We start from the raw sequence: 20,906 nt of genomic DNA, 5'->3' as shown, positions 1-20,906 counted from the left end.
TATAACAATTTGCAATAATACCTCAAGGGTTGTCCATTTAACTGTTGGAACTTTCATGTTCTCAATATTGTCAGATTTTGAACTTAGGGCCAAAATCACATATTCTCATGGCATGGACATTTTTATAATTTCTTGTATATATTTTGGAACTTCAAGCCTTTACATAATTGTCCATATTTTGAGGAACTTCTGGCATCTCATTTAATTGCTCATCCATGAATTTAAGGAATTGCATGTTCCCTTTTGTATATAGTGACGGTTTACCCAAAATGGTTAATATTTATGCATACGTCACTATTCATGTATACGGTACTATTCACCAAGTCATGAAATTTGTGTCTATTCATGCATATAGCACATTTTCCAGTACAGTTACTATTCATGTGTACGGCACTATTAACCAATACGGTACTTTTACATCATCAAAGAACTCCAAGTCCCTATTTACATGTCAAGGATCAAGGATCTTCAAGTCCGATCACCTGTTTACAAATATAGTATCAGAGAGACTGCTAGCTCTCATATCAATATCATCATCAAGGATCTTCAAGTCCTAATGTAGTTGTATGATGATGATCAATGAGCTTCTGGTCCTGATCTATATATTATAAAAACTCATCATACCGCACAATTAATCTATAAAATAAATTGCTGGTATAGACGATAAACCCGCACCATATTTTAAATAAATGTAAATGTGCGGTAAAATAAATTCATAAATTAAATTGCTGGTATGGACGATAAACCCGCACCATACTTTAAATAAATGTAAATGTGCGATAAAATAGATTCATAAATTAAATTACTTGTAAACAAATTGCTGGTATGGACGATAATCCCTCACCATACTTTAAATAAATGTAAATATGCCGTAAAGTAAATTCATAAAGTAAATTGCTTGCCATATGGAAGTTAATCCCGCACCATACTTTAAATGAAAGTAAATGTGCGATAAAGTAAATTCATATAGTATGAAGGTTAATTCCACGTCACACTTTAAGTAAAAGTAAATGTGCGATAAAGTAAATTCATAAGTTAAATTGCCTCATGTATGGACGTTAATTCTGCACCATACTTTAAATAATAAAGTAAATGTGCGATAAAGTAAATCTGATTGTATGGGCACTAATTCTACTCCATACTTTTAAATAAGAATAAAGGCAATAGTGTGGACGATAAACCCGCACCACACTTTTAAATAAATACTGTTGTATGAGTAATAAAACTACATCATACAGTAAATAAATTTTATGAGTAATAAACCTACACCATACAGTAAATAAATTGTATGGGTAATAAACCTACACCATACGGTAAATAAAGTAAATGTGGGGATAAAACCACTACTGAATAAAATAAGAAAAGTGCTAGTATTATTAACGGCCTTCCACTGATAATATGTTTAGTATTACCAAGGGTCCATTTTTATTAGTGGTTAGTAATACAAGAGCAAATAAATATAATATATGACAGAGAGGAGAAAAATAAATAACCACATAGTGTTGAGCTGAGAAAATTTAGAAGTAAAGGGGAGAGACTATCGTGCTGATAACGTGTTATAAAAATAAAATAATAGAGTATGAAAATACCACTGAATATTGGGAGTAGAATTGTATTTGCTCTTGTGATATTTACACTGACAGAATTTCCTCTCATATAGAAACTCACTCTCTTTTGTTTCCTCTCACTCTTCATTTCTTCTCTTCCTTTCTTTCCTCTCTTCTCCTTTGGTGTGTTCTACAATTGAATGAGCAAGCCTATTTATAGGCAAATTGGATGGCTTCATTACCCAACATTATCATTAAGCTTCCAACATCATCATTAAGCTTTTGACTAAGCTTCCAACATCATCATTAAGCTTTTGACTAATACATCATTCATGTGGGCTTCATCTCTCACTTTACAACAGTATTGTATTGATTGAAGTAATTGTTACCAAGGAGTTACAGTATTGCATCTGGGTTTGGAAATAGTATGATGATGGCAAAGATTGTCATGATCAATTTCAGAGAAAGGGGAATAACGGAAGATGAGGGTTTGGACGCCGGTTGCAATGGTGAAGAGGAAGAGAGACGGGGAGGAAGAGGAAGAGAGAGGGATGGCATCCTTGGAATGTAGTGGGGTTTTAGGGGAGGGGCAGCGGTTGCGAATAAATTTTTTTTCTTTTCTGTTTTTCAAATTTCAAATTTTATTTCATAATATAAGTCCAGCTGCAAACAAATATTTAATTTCTGTTTTAAAATGGATACATGGCAATATTTGTATACCTTGCCGAAGGGAAGACTTGTTTGGGCAAGTTGACGTCATGTTGACATTAGCGTGATGTCAATGGCCAATTTAAATACTAAAAACAAAATACCAAAAAATTCAGAATTTTTTTTCTATAAATGCCTAGCCACATTCTTCACTTCCCACACCAAAATCCATACAACTTCTTCTCATCATATCTCATGTAAATAGTGATTGCCCTTGGATTGTCATGGCAATTGTGGGTGGAAATGCATCAAAAAATTGCTAGATTAGTCACCATTCACATGAATAGTGTTTGCCCTTGCCTTTTATCATGACACAATGGGATGGTAGTTCTGGTAGCTTATAAATAAACAGCGCCAGTGTTAGAAGAAACCAAGCACAGAACAGAAGCAAAAGAAATGGAGAATCATCATAACGAATATAGAGGTCATGTTGTGGTGCTTCCATATCCAAGCCAAGGCCACATCAACCCTCTCCTTCAGTTTGCAAAACGCCTGGCCTCTAAAGGCGTCAAGGCCACATTGGCCACAACCAGTTACACTGTCAACTCCATTTGTGTCCCGAACGTGGGGATCGAGCCCATCTCCGATGGGTTCGACCAGGCCGGCTTTGCTCAAGCCACAGATGAGGACACTTTCCTTCAATCATTCAAAACCAATGGCTCAAGAACCCTATCTCAAGTCTTGGATAAATACCAAAACTCCGACTTTCCAGTCAATTGTGTAGTTTATGATTCTTTTTTGCCATGGGCTCTTGATGTGGCCAAGAAACGTCGCATATATGGAGCTTCGTTCTTTACCAATTCGGCCACGGTGTGCAGCATTTTTTGCCGCATTCATCATGGCTTGCTTTCACTTCCATGTAAGCTGGAAGATATGCCCTTGTCCGTTCCTGGCCTGCCTCCACTCAACTTTCCTGACCTGCCTACTTTTCTTAAGAAGCCAGATAGCTACCCAGCTTACTTGAAGATGAAACTGAACCAGTTTCCTGACTTGGACAGGGCTGATTGGGTCTTTGTAAACACATTCGAGGCACTAGAAGGCCAGGTACGAATGCTAATCTAGACAACTTGACATGTTATGTTGTTCGACTATCAATCTCTTTCCATGAATCAAGTACATATGCTAGGCATTTGGTGTCCATAAGCGAGCTTTCTTATCAGCATTGCATGCATTTGTGCTAGCTGCTCAATTAAATATCATGTTGCCAAATTCCAATTCTAATTTTAGTTCAATGAAAGGCTGCAAACGGATTATCAAAGCTGTTCTCTGGGAAGTTGATTGGCCCCATGGTCCCTTCAGCTTATTTGGATGGGCAGATTACGGGAGATAGAGGATATGGAGCAAGCCTATGGAAGCCTCTTGGCGAAGAATGCACCAAATGGTTAGAAGCAAAGCCACCCAAATCGGTTGTTTATGTCTCCTTCGGAAGTATGGTGTCTTTGACAGAAAAGCAGATGGAAGAGTTAGCAATGGGGTTGAAAGAAAGTGGGGTGCATTTCTTGTGGGTGGTGAGAGAATCTGAACGCAGCAAATTGCCCAAAGAAATCTGTGACTCAGCAAAGGAAAAGGGTCTGTTTGTGACATGGTGCAACCAACTAGAAGCACTTGCACACGAAGCTATTGGGTGCTTTGTGACTCATTGTGGCTGGAACTCAATACTTGAAGGGCTTAGCCTCGAAGTGCCTATGGTGGCAGTGCCGCAGTGGACCGACCAGCTCACTAATGCTAAGTTCGTGGAGGAGATATGGGAGGTTGGGGTCAGAGCCAAAGAAGATGAGCAGGGTGTTGTGAGGAAAGAAGAGTTTGTTGGGTGTTTGAAGAAAGTAATGGAGGGAGAGAGAAGGCAAGAGATTAGGAAGAATTCAAGTATGTGGAGGGAGTTGGCTAAGAAAGAATTTAGTGAAGTGGGGAGCTCTGACAAGAATATTACTGGATTTGTTGAGCATTTGAGGCTTGCTAACAAGAAGGGGAGGCAAAGCAATTCTTGAATGCCACATATTAAACTTTATTATGACTGGTATGTGTGAGAAAGTCAAGCATAAAGTGGTTGATTGTGTTCGTTGTCGTGTGTTTAGCTCCTATTTTTATATGTAAAAGACTTTTTCTTCAACTTAAATTTCTTACCTTGTTTTTATAAGAGAGAGTGACAGATTCATCTTGTGTCATTTCCGTATTAATAATCAAATGCAATTGAGAAGTTACTGAAGCACAAAATCATTGTTGAAAAAAGTAAAAAAAATCTATAAAGATCAACGGTGTATGCTTCTTTATACATAAATATCCTCACAACCTGCTTTTTTATGCTAGAACATCCTCATCAACATCTAATGAGCTTGATTTTCGTAAAACCTGCTAAAATATAAAAATGATAGTCAGTCCCGTATATCATAACCAACATGAAATCTATCATAACAAAATTATTCAAGATGCAAGTTTGTTCCACTAACCTAGCCATTCTATGCTAGAACACGCTCTTCATCAGCTCGTGAATCTGTGATCCTTTGCAAAGCTGCTGAAAGAACAAAAATGATAGAATCAGGCTCCCCCCTATATATCATAACCAATCTGTCCCTAATCATAACAAAACCATTGAAGATGCAAGTGAACCAAAACTCAAATTCTGCTTTACTACAGATTTTGCAGGGTGTACACTTGATTTATTATTAATTTTTTCATCTTGACTTCTGATTTTGAATTGAAGATCTGAACTTTACCTCTTTTCTTAAGCTTATTTCGAAAGCTTCTTTTCCTGCTAAATGCTGTCTCCTGTAATAAGAAAGCAAACTAGTTACCAAGGTGCAACTAAAAGATTCCATCGTCAACCAGAACACTAGAAACATAAACATATGCAATTCATTATCTAAAATCCAGGACTAGGAGGTTGCAAAACTGTTGAATCACAACCAGGCATATCTCGTTGGAAATAGCAAGTTTCAGTAGTTACCACAGGCTGACTAAGTTCCCCTGCTCGACGAACTGCAGCAACCAGATCTCGGTTGGATTCAGTATACATGCTAGTTACAAGTCCGTATTGACCAGCTCTGGCTGTTCGACCAACCCTGTGTATAAAATCCACAGCAGAAGTGGCAAAATCTGCCTGGATAAGTAAACAATGCCAAGTGTTAGCTCCTGTTCATACTACTAATAAATAGCATCACAGAGGCCAATGAATAAATAGATCACAACTAGAACAAATATATATATATATATATATATATATATCTTAAGAAAGCATGCTAGATAAAATAGTGTCAGGGAGCACATAATGAATGAGGAAAAAAAATCATCCAGAGTTCCATCTAGAGTCTCAAGCGGCCTGCAGCAAGTAATTGGGGAATTCATTTGTCCCTTCCCAACACCAACACCACCTTCCCCACCCACCAACCTCCCCACCCCAAAACCAAAACTAATGTTTTTTGTTGGTCTTCAAGCTAATTATTTAAAAACTAAGATGCACCTGGATAACATGTGATACGTTTGGAATGTCAATGCCACGTGCAGCAGCATCTGTGCACACAAGAATACCACCTTTCTCTTGGAAATCAGCCAATGTCTTTGCTCGGTCTTCCAAGGAGCAATCTTTATGGTAATGGTAGCATTCAATGCCACCTCTCATCATTATCTTTGCCACTGATTCCACAGCCTCCACAGTATTTGTAAATACCATTGTTCGGCACTGACCAGAAACTGATCTCGACTCAAATCCATGCTTCACAGCCTTTATAAGTTCATCCACTTGAGTATCAAAAGTAACTTCAATCCACCTTTGCTTTAATCTGAAATATAACAGAAGCAACCAAAAAATGTTGTGAAATGAACACAACACAACAGTTGACTAGTGAGGAGGTAAAGAAAATTACAAACAGTAACTGGTAGCTAAAACATGGTGTACCTGGGGTTGTGACAATGGAGGTAGTTTCCACTAACCCAATTGGCCTCGGGAAACATCTTTTTCAACACTGCCCCGGCAGTTCTCTTTACATTTACTGGAAGAGTGGCTGCAAACAAAAATGTATTGTTTACTGCGCTTATAAACTTTTCTCACTCTCCTCCAGTCTATACTTTTGACATGCCCTGCCTCAAGCTCCTCATCTAAGTCATCATTTTCCACAGCATCTCCCTCTTCTTCTGACAAATCTTCATCCTGCAGATTGTCTTCATCTTCTGAACTGAAATGTGATGAAGTTTCAGATTCTGGTAGATTTTGTTCATTTGACCGTGACAATAGCTTTTCGTCAAAGCGGAGCATGTGTATGAGACGGATAACCTTATTCTGGTAGCCCCCAGAGAGAAGCATATCCGCTTCATCAAACACCTGCAAATGCCATATTAGTCATAAATCATGTGATTTTTCTATTTATATGCATGAAATTTCACATATGCGATTTTGAAAACAAAAAAAAAATCATGCAGAGTATGAATGAAACTAAAACATACCACATATTTTACACTCCGTATAAAATCCGTACGACCGAAATTTTTTGGGTCAATATTATTCAGAAGAGCGGCTGGTGTTGAAACAATAATATCAGGTTCATTAACCGGCCATCCCTGCAGTCAAAGTTTCTTATTTGTGAGAACCTCATTACAAAAAATTAATACGCAAAGCCAAAGAGAAAAAGAATTGCATCCTTCAGTAATAGAAGTAACACCATATAAATACAGAATTCTATACCCAGAACAGAATAATAAGAACAATCAATACCTGTCTCCCACATAGGGATACAACACTTAGAAGTGGTTTGCCATTTTCGTCACAAAGACCGTCTGCCATCCGAACCACTTGCTCAGACAGTGTTACATTTGGACACAAAACAAGAGAAATCTTACGGGGTTGGGAGACTCCTTGATCAGAAGAAGCAATATTGGCAGAGTCGTTCTGTTCATTGCATAGCTTATCAATTAGAGGGACAAGGAAGCTATGCGTTTTGCCACTACCAGTTTCAGCTGCAACCACCACATCCTTTCCTGAAAGTATAGATGGTATGCTAGCAGCCTAAAATGCAAAAAACAAAAACAAAAGTTTCAATAAAAAGTTCAAACTTTTTAAATGATTTCAGAAATCGAACCAATACATCGAGAAATTAAAGAGTAGATTAGGGTTAGGACTGAACTTGGCACCTGAACCAGAGATGGTTGGCCGAGGCCGGCATTGTAGAGAGCTTGAGAAACCTTATCGGATACGCCAAGGGAAGTCCATGAAACGCTTTCTTCAGTGAAAAACGTATCTCCTCCTTCTTTCCGATACGCGGCGGTAGTGACGGTTCCGAAACGGGGGGTGGCTCAGCCAAAGCAAGCTAATCCGGAACGAAGATGAAGAATTGGAGAGAACAGAGTAGGAATATCTGAATTGAGAGAAGAGTTTAGGGGGAGATGACGATAGTTTGTAGAGTGGAAGCATTGTTGTTGCTGAGCGACGGAGTATCATTCGGGATTTTGTGTTAGGGTTTATGGGATATGGATAAACCCTTGCTGTAAAAGATTGGGTTTGGGGATGGGGGGAGAGGTTTATGAAGAAGATACAGCGACAGCGACAGTGAAAGCAGTTCCTGACTGACGCATTTGAGTCCGTTGGATAATTCGTGGATCAAGGGACGCTAATCTTGTAATTCCTTTCTTCTTCATCTTCTTTTTTTTTTTTTTTTTTTTCAATTTTTTGGAATTTACCTCCAAACTGTAAATTTAAGCAGAAAACAAATATGAATATTGGGAAAACGTTTTCCATCACAAATGGCTTTATACATACATGAGGATGATGGTATCGTGGTAGTATGATTTTTTTAATTTTTTAATTTTTTAGTAAAGATGGTGTGTAGTATGATTTTTTATTCAAGAAAAAAGGATATTCGAGTCTTCTTGTGTTATAAGTGAGAAGTATGTAACGAATGTACTACGTTAGTAGTGCGTAGATATGCAAGAGTGTGTGTGTCTAGGTGTAGGGGTCTTTTTATTCCGGCAGCTTGACGAATGGGCTTGGACTACCGAAAAGAAAAACATGTATGAAATTGCTCCTTGAGTCTGAGTTCAAGGATCAGACCCCGAGAGTGTTTCGAAAGGGTAGCTGAGCTTTAGGAAACACTTTGGTCTTCTCTACCAATGAAACCAACAGTCACTTACAGATAAATTCTTGGTTTGGCATGAGAAGCTTGTGGCATGGGAGTTGAGCACATGAGTTTAGCATGAGAGAGAAAGAGCTGCGATTTCCAGAAGAGAATATGGGAGGAGATGGAGGAATATGGCTCAAAATTGCAGGGGTTTCAAGGATGAGAGGTGATGATTGCTCTCTAGATGTGTGTTTATGGAAAGAGAGGAAGAAAATGGAAGCATGGGTGGCTCTAGCATATTTCCAGCAGCTTGACGAAAGCTTCGTCAAACTCCTGGGTGATTGGACAGAAGAGAAAATGGGAAGCAATGGAAGAACAAGACTTGAAATCAAAGGGTTCCAGAGATGAGAGATGATGCTTGCTCTCTCTAGATGTGGGTTTTGAAAGAGAGAAAGGAGGAAGATGGAAGAATAAAGCATGAAATTGAAGGGTCTCAGAGAGGATGCTTGCCTTCGATGAATTCTCACGGTTGCTGGGAGGCTAGCAACGACCAAGGTGAGTTGTTTTTGGTAGGTAGAAAGTGCTTCCTTTTATAGGCGCTGAAAACCTTAATTTGGTCAAGCCACCCTCTCCCATTTTACTTCACTTTCTTCCATTCCACCTTATTTGGTGAAACTTCTATAGCCTGAGCATGTAGGCATGAAGCTTTTTGGAGTTCCAAGGTCCTCAGGCCGCTGGACTTCTCTATGCGGGTGAAGAGCCACCCACTTTTGTTTCTTGTTTTCTCACTAAAGCTTAAGGAGGAAATGGGTAAGGGTGCTTAGTCAAAAAGGTGATCAGCACATGGGTTTGCTTGGTTTTGGTGGTTTGGTTGCGATCTGGTTTTAACAGAGATGCACAACGTTAGATATTTTATAAGGTGCTGAGCTGGTCTGTTTTGTTTCCAACAGCTTGTGAGTTCCCTTTGATTTCGTCAGACTACTGGAAGCTTTGGCTAATGTGGGATTTTTATGGGCTATTAGGTTTTCTTAAGGTGATGGGCTACTAGGTTTTCTCTCATGCTTATCCATATGTTTGGGCTCAAGGAATGAGCTTGAGTTTTGGTGCTCCCAAGTAGCCAAAAACTTCCACTCATTGGACCATTAATGGGCCTCGTGAATACTTGTAACCATCCATACCACAACCCGCTCATCAAGTCCCAGGCATTCCCTTGGCTTGGGCCCACTTAAGCTTGTAGCGTGGCATGTTGTTTAAGTAAGGATTTTCCGCTTGGTGTTGTACTGGGCCGAAAATATATTTGAGCTCAACCTTGGATTTTTTTTTTTTACCCTCAACACTAGGTTAGATCCTTAAGACAAAGACAATTTAAATCTCAACTTAAAAATGTGAAACTACAAATAAATTTGCATAGGGTTAATGACCTAAATAGTTTCCCCAACTTTTTCCCCATTATCATTTTGGTCCACCAATTAAAATTTTCATTTCAATGGTACTTCAACTTTTTATTTGGTACCAAAACGGTCCCACCGTTAAAAACTGTTAATATTACCGTTAAATTGAGGGGTAAAATTGTCCATATAAATTAAAATATTAATAAAAAATTAAAAATTAGAAACCTATTATAAAACTTAGAAAAAACTTAGAAAATTGAAAATTTTGAATCTCACCACCAACTGTAGTCCACTCACCAGACACAATTCTTCTTCTTCTTCTTCTTTTTATTTATTTATTTATTTTTATTATAAAAATGTTGAGATTGACTTAAAAATTAATATAAAAAATTCCCAATTATTTAAATTAATTTTAAAAATCAGATAAATACAAAAATAAAATAACAAAAAGCTAAAAAGAGAAAGAGAAACAACCCACCCTAGCCAAATCTAGTCTTCCCCGACCATCCCCAAAATACAACCCCTCCCCTTTCCTTACCCAGCACAGATCCTCAATGACTTGATGGCCTCACAAAGAGGTTGAATTCCAAAGATTTTGGTCCATTAGATCCCAACAAAAATCCTTCTCTTCCTCTGGACTTCCGTTGAGCAACTGGTGGGAACTCAAAGTTGCATCACCAGCAAACAAGGACCTTCAAGCCCATTTCCATGGCTGCCATGAGGTCCGCCACTACCTCCAGCCCCCTCTAATTCCTACAACGCCATATGCCCATATCCAAGCAATTTCCCCGAGCCGTCAGATCCAAGCAAAACCGGTCTCTCTGTTTCGGTGTTCCTGACTCGGCTCGCCGCTTTGATTGCTCCTTCTACGGCAAGCGTGAGGTTCACGACCAAGTGGTTGGCTACGATGGCTGTGAGCGCGACTTTCACCTTACCTGCCCCAGAATGCGCGGTCGCCAAGCTGTGAATTTGGAAGAATAGGTATGTGAGGAGTTCTGACCCAAAAAAATAAAGGTATGTGAGGAGTTCTGACCCAAAAAAATAAAGGTACGTGAGGAGTGTACAAGCAGTTGGGTTAGGAGCAAGCGTTGGCGGCTTAGGTTTTTTTTTTTAATTGGTCGAAAGGCAAGTCGATCGGAAAGTCGTTGTCTAGGCGGTGGAGCATAAAGGATTTTTGGGAGGGAATGCATTCCTACGTTGGCTTGGTCGTTTTACAGGAGGATACTCACCTAAAAATACAGTTTTGTCCCTCGATTTCACGGAAAAATACACAGATTTTGACGGATAGACCATCTTGGTACAAAATAAAAAGTTTAAGGACGTTTGAAATGAAAATTTTAATTGGTGGACTAAAATGATACTGGAGCAATAGTTGGGAGACCATTTAGGTCATTAACCCAATTTGCATATAACAGGCTCCGTATGTACTTGTAATAGACTCTTCAATATTCTTATACTTTTCAATATACTTATTCATGTATTATAGACGTATGCACTTATTAAGTATTCTTACTCACTTTTATTAAATATATTATAATAAATACATGTTGTTCTTGTACTATTGAAAAGAACTAAAAATATTTAAATTGTGATATAATTGCCAAATTTGTTATCGTATATTTTAAAAATATTTACAGAATCCAACAAAAAAAATAAATACACATCGCATATTTTATCTGTTACGTATTTGATTGTCACCCATCAAAAGGGAAAAAGGGTTTTTGATGTCTTCCTCGAAACACACGTGTCCTCCAATGATCAGGATTGAAAATTTGGCAGCATTGATAGCGGTTGCACGCAAAGCTCGCAGATGACGAGCTCACCCAATTCAAATGTAAAACTGTAAAAAGCCCTCGGCTTGTTGTAGAAGGCCCCCAACACACCCAGAATAAACGAAACCCAGTCAAAGTAATGGCGCCAAAGACAACCAGAAATCAAAGTCCACCGTCCGATCCTCAGGGAATGTTCGCTGGATTGGTCGTCTTCTTAGTCGAAAAACGAGTTCAGAGCCGTCGTTTACAGGTAAAACACTCATAGCTTCTCGACTCCATGGCCCATGCGTTTTTATTGTAGCTTCTTCTTCATATTTTGAGCATTGGTGCCTAAGTTTTCAGATTTGGAAGCAAAAATTGGTCTAAATGGGGGCTACAATCGAAGACAGCCTAACCAAAAGGGTCACTCACATACTTGCTATGGACCCAGAAGCCCTCTTACAACAACTGGGTAGTGAGCGCTTGGCGCACTTTAAAGGAGTGAGTTTTCATTCACCATTTCATTTTCTTTAATGCTTTGATAAATTGAATTCAATTCAGTTTTAGAATGGAGTATAATCTTCCAAGTTTCGAACTTGTGGTGGTTTGCAGACAGTTGTAGTTTATCAGTGGCTAGAGGATAGTTTGAGCTCAGGAGAGAAGGTATCTGAGGATATGTACCATCTAAAATTGGAAGCAGACAAGTCTTCCAATGATTACATTTCTAGCGATGATGAACCGCCAAAACCCAAAAAGCTAAGATCATCTTCTCCTGATGACTTGGCTCACACTTCAATACCCAAAACCCCTGAATCTCCAAATAAGGATCAGATCACTGCATTGCAGTCGGCTGTGCCCTACAACCCACCTGACTTGAATAAGAACATAACCCAGATATTCGGGAAACTTATCAATATTTATAGAGGTGGGATTTCTTTAACATCTGTTTGTTCACTTTGCATTTTTGGTTTCCAGAATTCTGATGTTTGGTGGTAATCTTGTGTGTTTCAATTAAAGCCTTGGGTGATGACCGAAGATCGTTTAGCTATTACAAGGCTGTACCAGTTATAGAGAAGTTGCCTTTCAAGATTCAAAGTGTGGACCAAGTTAAAGACCTACCCAACATTGGAAAGTCTATGCAAGATCATGTAAGACACATGCCTAAGTTTAAATTTTGTATTGGGAGGATTCTGTTCGGATATGGGTTTGTATATAGAGGAGGATTTGCTAGTTCTTTGAATATGTTTTGTGTCAAGTACATGTTACTAGGTGCACTTTGTGAAGTCACAAGTCTTATGATATTATTCTTACTATTTATCGGCGTTTTGAAATTTAGTATGGTCTATGCTTCCATCATGAAAAGATAGTCGAGTAGAAATTGTTTTCAGTTACTTAAACTATAATTAGATATCAGTCAGCTACATGAGAGATTATATTTCATTTGGAGCTTCCTATTCTGAAAGTATGCATATTCCTCTCTGTGAGGAATGGTGAATTCTTCCTACTTTGTCCATCTGATAACAGAAGCTTTTGATCTGTGATTGCAGATTCAGGAGATCGTGACTACTGGGAAGTTATCCAAGTTGGAGCACTTTGAAACAGATGAAAAGGTGTTGGAAAGGTTCTCAGTAAATCTATGGTTTCAGTATTCTGCTGCTAATTTGAAATTTGAATTCTTCTTTTTGTTAAACTCATGCTCAAGTAGATGTTTCCTTTTTTTAAAGTGTAAAGACACTGATTCACTTATGTTTTATGTTTGTGTGTGCAAGGGGAATGCACTCTTTTATCAAATTCTAAGGCTATAACTTCATTTCTTTATTGTTTGACGATTCTGGTTTCTTCATTTGGTTAATGAATTGCAGGTACGAACACTCGCCTTATTTGAGGAAATTTGGGGTGTTGGTCCAGCTACTGCACTGAAATTATATGAGAAAGGACACCGCACATTAGATGATTTGAAGAATGAAGATTCATTAACAAATTCGCAAAAGTTGGGGTTAAGATATTATGACGATATCAAACAGAGGATCCCACGCCATGAGGTCTAATTATAATATTTGTTTTCCCGATTTCTATGCTAACCTGATTCCTTTGCATCTACTTACCCAAAACAAACTGGTTTTTTTTTATTCAATAGGCTGAAGAGATGGAACATCTTCTACAGAAAGTCGGAGAGAATGTTTTGCCCGGGGTGAGCATATAATAATGTTTGAACTAACTGCCATGTGAGGCAAAAAAGAACTGGGTTTGCATGTTCACACTGGCATGGCACTGCTACTATATACTGGATTTAATTGAGCCAAATTGAACGTATGCTTTTTCTAATTCCTTGTTTAAGTATGACCTTTTAGAGGAATGAATGTGGATCAATGTAACATTCAGTGACCCATTCTTTAAAAGAATTAGTCTTGCTCTTCTCTTCTAGTGTGTGGCTTGATATTTGTATGTGGGCTATATCTACCTGTAGGTGGGTCATTGTATGTGGTGGATCATATAGACGCTGGAAAGCTTCTTGTGGGGATCTAGACATTGTAATTACACATCCTGATGGAACGAGGTATGAAGCCATTGTTTCTCATCCCTTTTTGAAAAAAACTAAAAAAATACATGTATTCTGGAATAATGATGTATACCAGCTAAAGGGAGCTCTCATTATACCCTGGGCTCAATTTGGTTAGATGCTACTTAATTTGCCTGTAATTTTCCTTGTGGATAGCTTGCATTTTTCTTTTTAATCCATGTTTTTCATCATTGTTTCAGATCCCATTCTTTGATACTACTACTATAGTTGTGTTCTTGCTATTTACCAGTAAAATTTCTCCTTGGTTTTAGTTTTGAAAGGATTACATACTTTGGTCTGTGTTTTCAGTCACAAAGGTTTTCTACCAAAATATGTAAAGCAGTTAAAGGATATGAAGTTCCTACGAGAGGATTTGATTTTCAGTACGCATAGTGAGGAGGTAACATGATTTCTTTTTTCAATAACATGAGCAGGGTACTGATTCTGGCGTTGACACATATTTCGGACTTTGCACATATCCAGGAAGAGAGTTGCGACATCGCATAGATCTTAAGGTTTTTGGTGATCTCTCTATCATTTTTTATTATATCACACAAAGTTAGCCGAAAGTCTTTATTTTTTGATTTTTCATTTCATACTTGTACAATTATACTTGTGTAGTATGTCCCTCCTCCCAGGCAGGGACACTATGGCCTGCTTTTTGTGATTGTTTATGGGAGAGTCACATTATTATATATGATCAATTTTCTGATATATTCTAATGTCTTTGGTTTGTTTTTATAGGTTTACCCATTGGAGATATATGCATTTGGACTAATAGCTTGGACAGGGAATGATGTATTGAATAGGAGGTTCGTTTTCTTTATTGACTTCTATACTATGTTAGGCATAGTATCATATTTTTTAAGCATCCTCTCAATTTAGAGGGAAAAAGCAAGGCTCTTAATTTCTCTGTCTTGCAGATTCTATAAACATCACGACTCGATGATCCGTGTTACTTGAACATTCTCCGTATCTACTTTTTCCCTCATACCAATTAGAATCTGTACATAGTTATCATTCACTTCTTTACTTTCTGATCTGCTATTGGGGGGTAAAGTGTTATTCACCCAAATGCTAAGTCGAAAAGTTTGTAAAATTTTATCTATTTTGTTCCTTCTGCTGGTGAGAAATTCAATACACCATCTTTAAGTTTGTCACAATCTAATGCAGGTTGAGATTACTAGCTGAATCTAAAGGATTCCGGCTTGATGATACAGGGTTGTTTCCAGCTACTCATGGCTCTTCCGGCAGTAAACGGGTAATGGCTTGTTGGTTTTTGTATCTTTTCCCCCACTTTGTATCTCTTCCTGGTTCACTGAATGCATGCTTGTATCTTTTATGTTACAGGGGGTGAGAGCTAGCGCAAGCTTGAAATTTGACACAGAAAAGGAGGTGTTTGATTTCCTTGGGTTTCCTTGGCTTGAACCACATGAGAGAAATCTGTGACATGTGAATGTTTTGTATGAGCAATGTGTACATGTAAAGTAACAAACTCGGCCTTGTAAGGGAAACACACTTCAGTTCCAATTTTGCAGACAACGAGAGAGCGGGAAAGTCTTGTTCACATACAAACCCTTGAAAATTTTTGAGTCTGTCGAATGATATTGTTATGATTATCTTCAATTAATCCGAAGACCTATTTAAATACAGTCTAACGATCAGGATGATGAGCTTCTCATTTTTCAGAGACACAAATCACAACTGCTAGATGAAAGAAAAAAAAATGAAAATGGGACATAAAAATGAAAATTACTGTTAAAAATCAATAAAATGCAAAAGTAAAAAAATAAAAAAAAGTTCAGAGTTACTGGATTCTACAATTTTTGCTGTCGTTCGCATTGGCACGATATAGATAATACATTCTCTGGTGAGTTTTTCTCAAAATAGTCAAAATTTACTCTTTACTTACATAAATGTCAATGTTTATAAAAACTTTTAAAAATAGCAAAAAATTCACTTTAAAATGCTCAAATGCCCTCAAAACTAAAATCCATGTCAATCTAAAAAGCAAAGCCTGCATCTCTGTTTTCAAGTTTATTTCAAAAATAAAAACAAAGTTTCAGTCAATGTTATATCATTGGAGGACTGAACCATGAATATGATTTCCAACCTGTAAACTCCCCTATGTTTCGATCAATGTTATATCATTCGAACAGGAAGGTACCACCGAAGCAATTAGAAGCGCATCATCAAACACAGGACTTTGAGCAAACATATGGTGATCATGATTCAAATGACTTACGCATGTACCAGCAGTTGTACTACTATGCAACTCAGTGAAAGATATATAGGCTTGGGGGCACTGTAGGGAAGCTTCATGGTTCAAGTCCTCCAATGATATAACATCGATCGAAACATAGTGGAGAATATAGGTTGGAAATCAAATGAAAACAAAGATTGCACGTTTTATTTTTTTAGGTTCACGTGGGTTTTAGTTTTGAGGGCATTTGAGTCTATTTAGGTGAGTGTTTTTCAATTTTTGAAATTTTTTTAAAAATTGACATTTATGAAAATAAAAGGTAAATTTTGACTATTTTTGATAAAAACTCTTCTCTTGTCCTAAATTGTGAAAATGGCAGCTCNTCTACTCCCTGGGGCAGGGGTGAAATTGTAATATAAGAATAGCGAGGCTGTCAGCCTTATAATAAAATCCCATAATTCCAAGAGCAGACATTGCTAAGATTTAGAGGAGGTTTTAGATAAGAGAAGGGAAAGAGATGAGCTGGAGTAGTGTAGCTCCGCTTCTATCTGTAACTCCTTCAAAACTTGACTCATCCTCTTCCTTCCTGCCTTCTTCTTCCTCTTCGGTTTCAAGTGTTAGGGTTTCGTTAAGCTTGTCATGGAGATTTAGACCAACTAGTGTCAGATACCTTTCTTCATCTTCGTCATCTTTGTCGTTAAGAAAGCAAATATGCAGAGCAGCAGAATACAAATTTCCCGACCCAATTCCTGAATTTGCTGATGAAGTGAGTCTCTTACAACTCACCATCTTTTCCTTCTCTAAAAATAATTGATTTTTATTCGATTTATGGTTTTTTTGGGGTCCAGGAGACAGAAAAGTTTAGGACCCATCTCCTGAATAAGCTTTCCAAGAAAGATTTGTATGAAGACTCTGTTGAAGAGGTCGTTGGGATCTGCACTGAGGTACTGAGTTAACTTCCCTTGTATGCCTCATTTTGTAATTGTAAGAGAGAGACTGGAGATAAAAACGACTTTGCCTGCTTAACACCAAATATTTTGCTTAGCTGTTTAAAGTTTATCAGTTTATGTTTTGGAATTTACTCAGGGCAAGCGACTAAGTAGCTTGGAGAACAAAAATCCTTGCTTGAATTAAGTTTGGCATTGTATATCCATAAACCTGATATTTCTTTTGTAATGACAAATTTGCGTTGGGAGTTCTCAATCGTTGCCAGATATGTTGGTAATCATAATGTGTTATATGAGTTCCTTGGGAAATAGAAAGAGAGAAAGTTCTTCACATTGCATCATTGTCTAGCACGTTCTTTGCCGTTATATTCGTCCTACAATAGTGTACAATTTTATCAATGATTCCTTATTTTCCTATTTGAAGCTGTTCATAGAAATGCTTCTGCACTGAAATATTGTCATTTCAGAGCTTCTACTTTCAAAGCCACTTCTTTTGTGTATGGATTTGGATACTTTGTGTTATATATCGTCTCATTAGGGATAAGATTCTTGTTGATTTGAATGGAAGTATATAGGCACTAAACTGTTTTCCCTAATGATTCTTTGCCACAGATATTTAGTACTTTCTTGCACACCGAGTATGGTGGTCCTGGGACACTCTTGGTAGTTCCTTTCATTGATATGGCTGATACTCTGAATGAGTGTGGATTACCTGGTGGACAGCAAGCTGCGCGTGCAGCAATCAAATGGGCACAAAATCATGTTGACAAGGACTGGAATGAATGGACTGGTGACAAAAATTAACAGAAAGCTCATGTTCTGCAAGATTGTTTCTCTGTAGTTTGCTAGTGTAAGCATAGGTTATATATAGAGTTAGCCAAGCAGTTTTGATTCCTGTTATGCTTGTAAAACTGATGACGAGGGAAAAATTCGAAAGTCAATTAGTTGCCTTCTGTTGTAATGTTATGCTGTGAAAATGTACTCCTGGGGGATGGGAGTGTCTACTTGAAGGGTTTTGGTCCAACCATCAATGAAAAGCTGCTCTTTCTACCTTATGATCTCATCTTTTGCTTCTTGTCTTTGTGATTTATCTTTGTCCAATATTCAAAGTACTCAGTGTTGGAAATTTGCAATAGGCGACTAAGCTTTCTCATTGTTGGTCTTCTATGCAAATATCATACTGACCACCCTGGGATCCAGTCATGAGGGAATCATTCAAATTCTGCGTTCTTGTTTTGAATCAATTTTCTTAACAAAGGCTTAATCCGATTTCATGGAAATCGTCCAATTTTGGAATCTGACCCTAACCTTGGCGTGCAAGGGGATGGAATGCTACTGCTCAGTAAAACACATTCGTGGTGAGGCTGGATAGCTTCATAATAAAAATATAATGATTAAAGACAGGCCATGAGACCTCCAAAGGACAAAAAGGAATGGAAAGAAGGATATTGAAAGATGGTTTTAAAGTCTTACAGAATAGACCCAATTTGATATAGATTTGTTTTTTAAATAAACAAGTTAAATTTTGAACCACCCAATCAATGTATCAAACATCCCATGAGGTTTTCGAATGCAATCTATAGAAACTCGTATAGTTCAAGACAAATGATAAGGTGTTGAAAGTTAATTGCAACGAAAGTCCCACATCGACTAGGGGAGTTGCACAACCTACCACAGAGCTACTACATTGTGCTTCTTCCGCTGACGGTGAAAGGGCACGGAGCCGTGTGGTGAGCACAAAGCGAACTATTCTTTCGCCTTTTACTAAAGAATACCGTGTGTTCGCCGCTAATATTGGCATACGACTATTTTTTTCAAGGGTGCATCATTCTTGTGGTGCGGTGCCCTACAATTACAGTCTAATCTTGTATCTGAAATGTTGTAACTTTAATGCGATCAAAATTGCTTCGAGCCCTTTTTATTTTCTTATGTCAATGTTAACCAAAAATAGCTGTGTGCTTGTATTTTAAGTGAAAATCTAATTTCTAGTTGTAGAAGGGCTTTATCAATCAACACGAAATTAAGTTCATCTCGGAGTGAAGAAGCTAATAGACATTGTAAGTCAAATAATTGATTTTATATGAGAAGTAGCGAGCAACATTTTAACTGATATTCATGCCTTCTTGAAATCAACTTTTAAGTGCTATCTATAGACGTCTCTAAAAAAATCCTAGTCGTACTCTGGTCCCCCTTTTCTTTGTCGACAACCAACCGCAAGGAAGCTAAGGGGGGAGTTGGCCACTGCCCCTCCTTCCCTTTGCCCATCTTCCCATTCCTCTCCTCATCTCCGCTTCCTTTTCTCCCATCTTTTCCTTTTCTCTTCCCCTCTCTAGATAGTCTAGATCTATTTGGATCTAGGTCTGTTTGTCTATTTGTTTTGTTTGATTATTTTGTAGTGTTCTAGGTGGCTAGTGTTGTCTTTGTCTCGACGGCGACAGTAGTGACGTTGGATTGTGTCTCTTCTCGGGAGAGTTGTGATATCTGCTGGCTGATGTTTTGTCTCTATTTCAACAGCGGCGGCAGCAAAGACGCTGGTGGTAGTTGTTTGGGTGTGGTGCTCTTCTCTACTCTGCACTGACAAAAGAACTATGTTTGGTCATAGGAGGTTTTCTTTGTTCGATAATGAGTTGAAGTGGAGTGCTTCTCAGGGGTCTTTTAATTATTGTTTATGTGGTGATGCTGGATTGTGCCTCTCCTCGGGAGAGTTGTGATATATGGTGGCTGATGTTTTGTCTCTGTTTCAACGACAACGGCAGTAGCAACGCTGGTGGTAGTTGTTGAGATGTGGTGCTCTTCTCTACTCTGCACCGACCAAAGAACTATGCTTGGTCATAGGAGGTTATTTGTTCGGTTCTGAGTTGAAGTTGAGTGCTTCTCAGATGTCCTTTAACTGTTGTTTATGTGTTTCTCCTATGTATTCTCTCCTAGTTTCTGCTTTGGTATGGCTTGTAGTTTGTGTGGGTGTCAAAGGACTATGATTTTGCTCATAGAAGGCTTCTTTTGATAGTTGAGATGTTTTACAGTCCTCTTATGTGAGTCTATTGTGTTGGTCTATAGTTGTGGTTCTCGTCGGAGGTCTATGTGTTAGTTTTCTTTTTTGATTTGTTCTTTTATTGTAATGGTTCAAAGTAACCTAAATCTAACTCTCTTGTTAGTTCACGACATGTGTGGTACTCTTTCCTCCCCTGGGGTTTGTCCCATAAGGTTGTCCTAAAAATGTTTTTTTAATGAGGCCACTGTATCATGACATTCTTTATACGTCTTTAGTTATATAAATGAATTCTCTTTCTCCGAAAAAAAAAAAAAAACAAAAAAACTATCGTCATAGACGTGGAGAAAGTTTCAACACACCACCTGATTCACCCGTATATATATTATAATTTATGTAGTTTGTCTTCGATTATCTGTGAGAAAAGTGATGGTCGTTACCAAATACAGAGGAAAGGTTCCCAAATGAAAATGCTCTTAAAGTCCGATTAGGTAAGAAGTGAAGATAGGGATGGTTTAACAAAGTCCCACATCAGAAAGAACGACAAGCCAATGACTGAGAAGCTATATATTAAGCAGCTTGAGCTTCAAGTAAAAATCACGGAGCCGTGCAATGAGCACAAAGCGAACTATTCTTTCGCCTTTTACTAAAGAATACCGTGTGCGCACTGCGATTAGCGGCATACGCCCATTTTTGGAGGACTTGGCCGTTATTGGCTGAGCCCTATAATTCAAGTTCTAAAATTTTAGTTTGAACGAGCAACAAC

General features: G+C 38.1%; 4 protein-coding genes and 2 non-coding genes across 6 annotated transcripts; 5 read left to right on the top strand and 1 right to left on the bottom strand.

Annotated features, from left to right (window-relative positions):
• The first annotated feature begins 2,651 nt into the window (after positions 1-2,651).
• LOC117616863 (UDP-glycosyltransferase 74B1) lies at positions 2,652-4,257 on the top strand. The gene is given in 3 exon segments (XM_034346269.1): positions 2,652-3,299; positions 3,494-4,217; positions 4,220-4,257. Coding segments are annotated over 3 exon segments (1,410 nt in total).
• A 142-nt stretch (positions 4,258-4,399) lies between these two features.
• LOC117616749 (DEAD-box ATP-dependent RNA helicase 22) lies at positions 4,400-7,847 on the bottom strand. The gene is given in 11 exon segments (XM_034346155.1): positions 4,400-4,604; positions 4,703-4,767; positions 4,970-5,021; positions 5,200-5,352; positions 5,713-6,031; positions 6,148-6,257; positions 6,259-6,570; positions 6,693-6,806; positions 6,961-7,251; positions 7,377-7,535; positions 7,537-7,847. Coding segments are annotated over 10 exon segments (1,713 nt in total). The 5' UTR covers positions 7,684-7,847; the 3' UTR covers positions 4,400-4,604; positions 4,703-4,711.
• Positions 7,848-11,578: 3,731 nt separating this feature from the next.
• LOC117613875 (DNA polymerase lambda) lies at positions 11,579-15,653 on the top strand. Its single transcript, XM_034342484.1, has 13 exons — positions 11,579-11,712; positions 11,805-11,942; positions 12,054-12,366; positions 12,459-12,589; positions 12,989-13,051; positions 13,304-13,483; positions 13,579-13,634; positions 13,912-13,998; positions 14,311-14,401; positions 14,436-14,516; positions 14,746-14,813; positions 15,175-15,262; positions 15,352-15,653. Exons 2-13 carry the CDS (start codon positions 11,829-11,831, stop codon positions 15,448-15,450), a joined length of 1,371 nt encoding a protein of 456 aa, XP_034198375.1. The 5' UTR covers positions 11,579-11,712; positions 11,805-11,828; the 3' UTR covers positions 15,451-15,653.
• A 414-nt stretch (positions 15,654-16,067) lies between these two features.
• LOC117614367 (protein PLASTID REDOX INSENSITIVE 2, chloroplastic-like) lies at positions 16,068-18,214 on the top strand. Its single transcript, XM_034343159.1, has 3 exons — positions 16,068-16,970; positions 17,053-17,148; positions 17,764-18,214. Exons 1-3 carry the CDS (start codon positions 16,722-16,724, stop codon positions 17,953-17,955), a joined length of 537 nt encoding a protein of 178 aa, XP_034199050.1. The 5' UTR covers positions 16,068-16,721; the 3' UTR covers positions 17,956-18,214.
• Positions 18,215-18,871: 657 nt separating this feature from the next.
• Positions 18,872-18,992, top strand: LOC117616860. The gene has a single exon (XR_004584208.1). It is a non-coding gene; the product is annotated as a U5 spliceosomal RNA (small nuclear RNA).
• Positions 18,993-20,743: 1,751 nt separating this feature from the next.
• On the top strand, positions 20,744-20,862 carry LOC117616862. Its single transcript, XR_004584209.1, has one exon. It is a non-coding gene; the product is annotated as a U5 spliceosomal RNA (small nuclear RNA).
• The last annotated feature ends 44 nt before the right edge of the window (positions 20,863-20,906 follow it).

The sequence above is a fragment of the Prunus dulcis genome, chromosome 1, assembly GCF_902201215.1.
Source record: "Prunus dulcis chromosome 1, ALMONDv2, whole genome shotgun sequence".
NCBI lineage: Eukaryota > Viridiplantae > Streptophyta > Magnoliopsida > Rosales > Rosaceae > Prunus > Prunus dulcis.
Note: the sequence above shows the minus strand (reverse complement) of the source record. Positions and strands in the feature narration are given on the sequence as shown.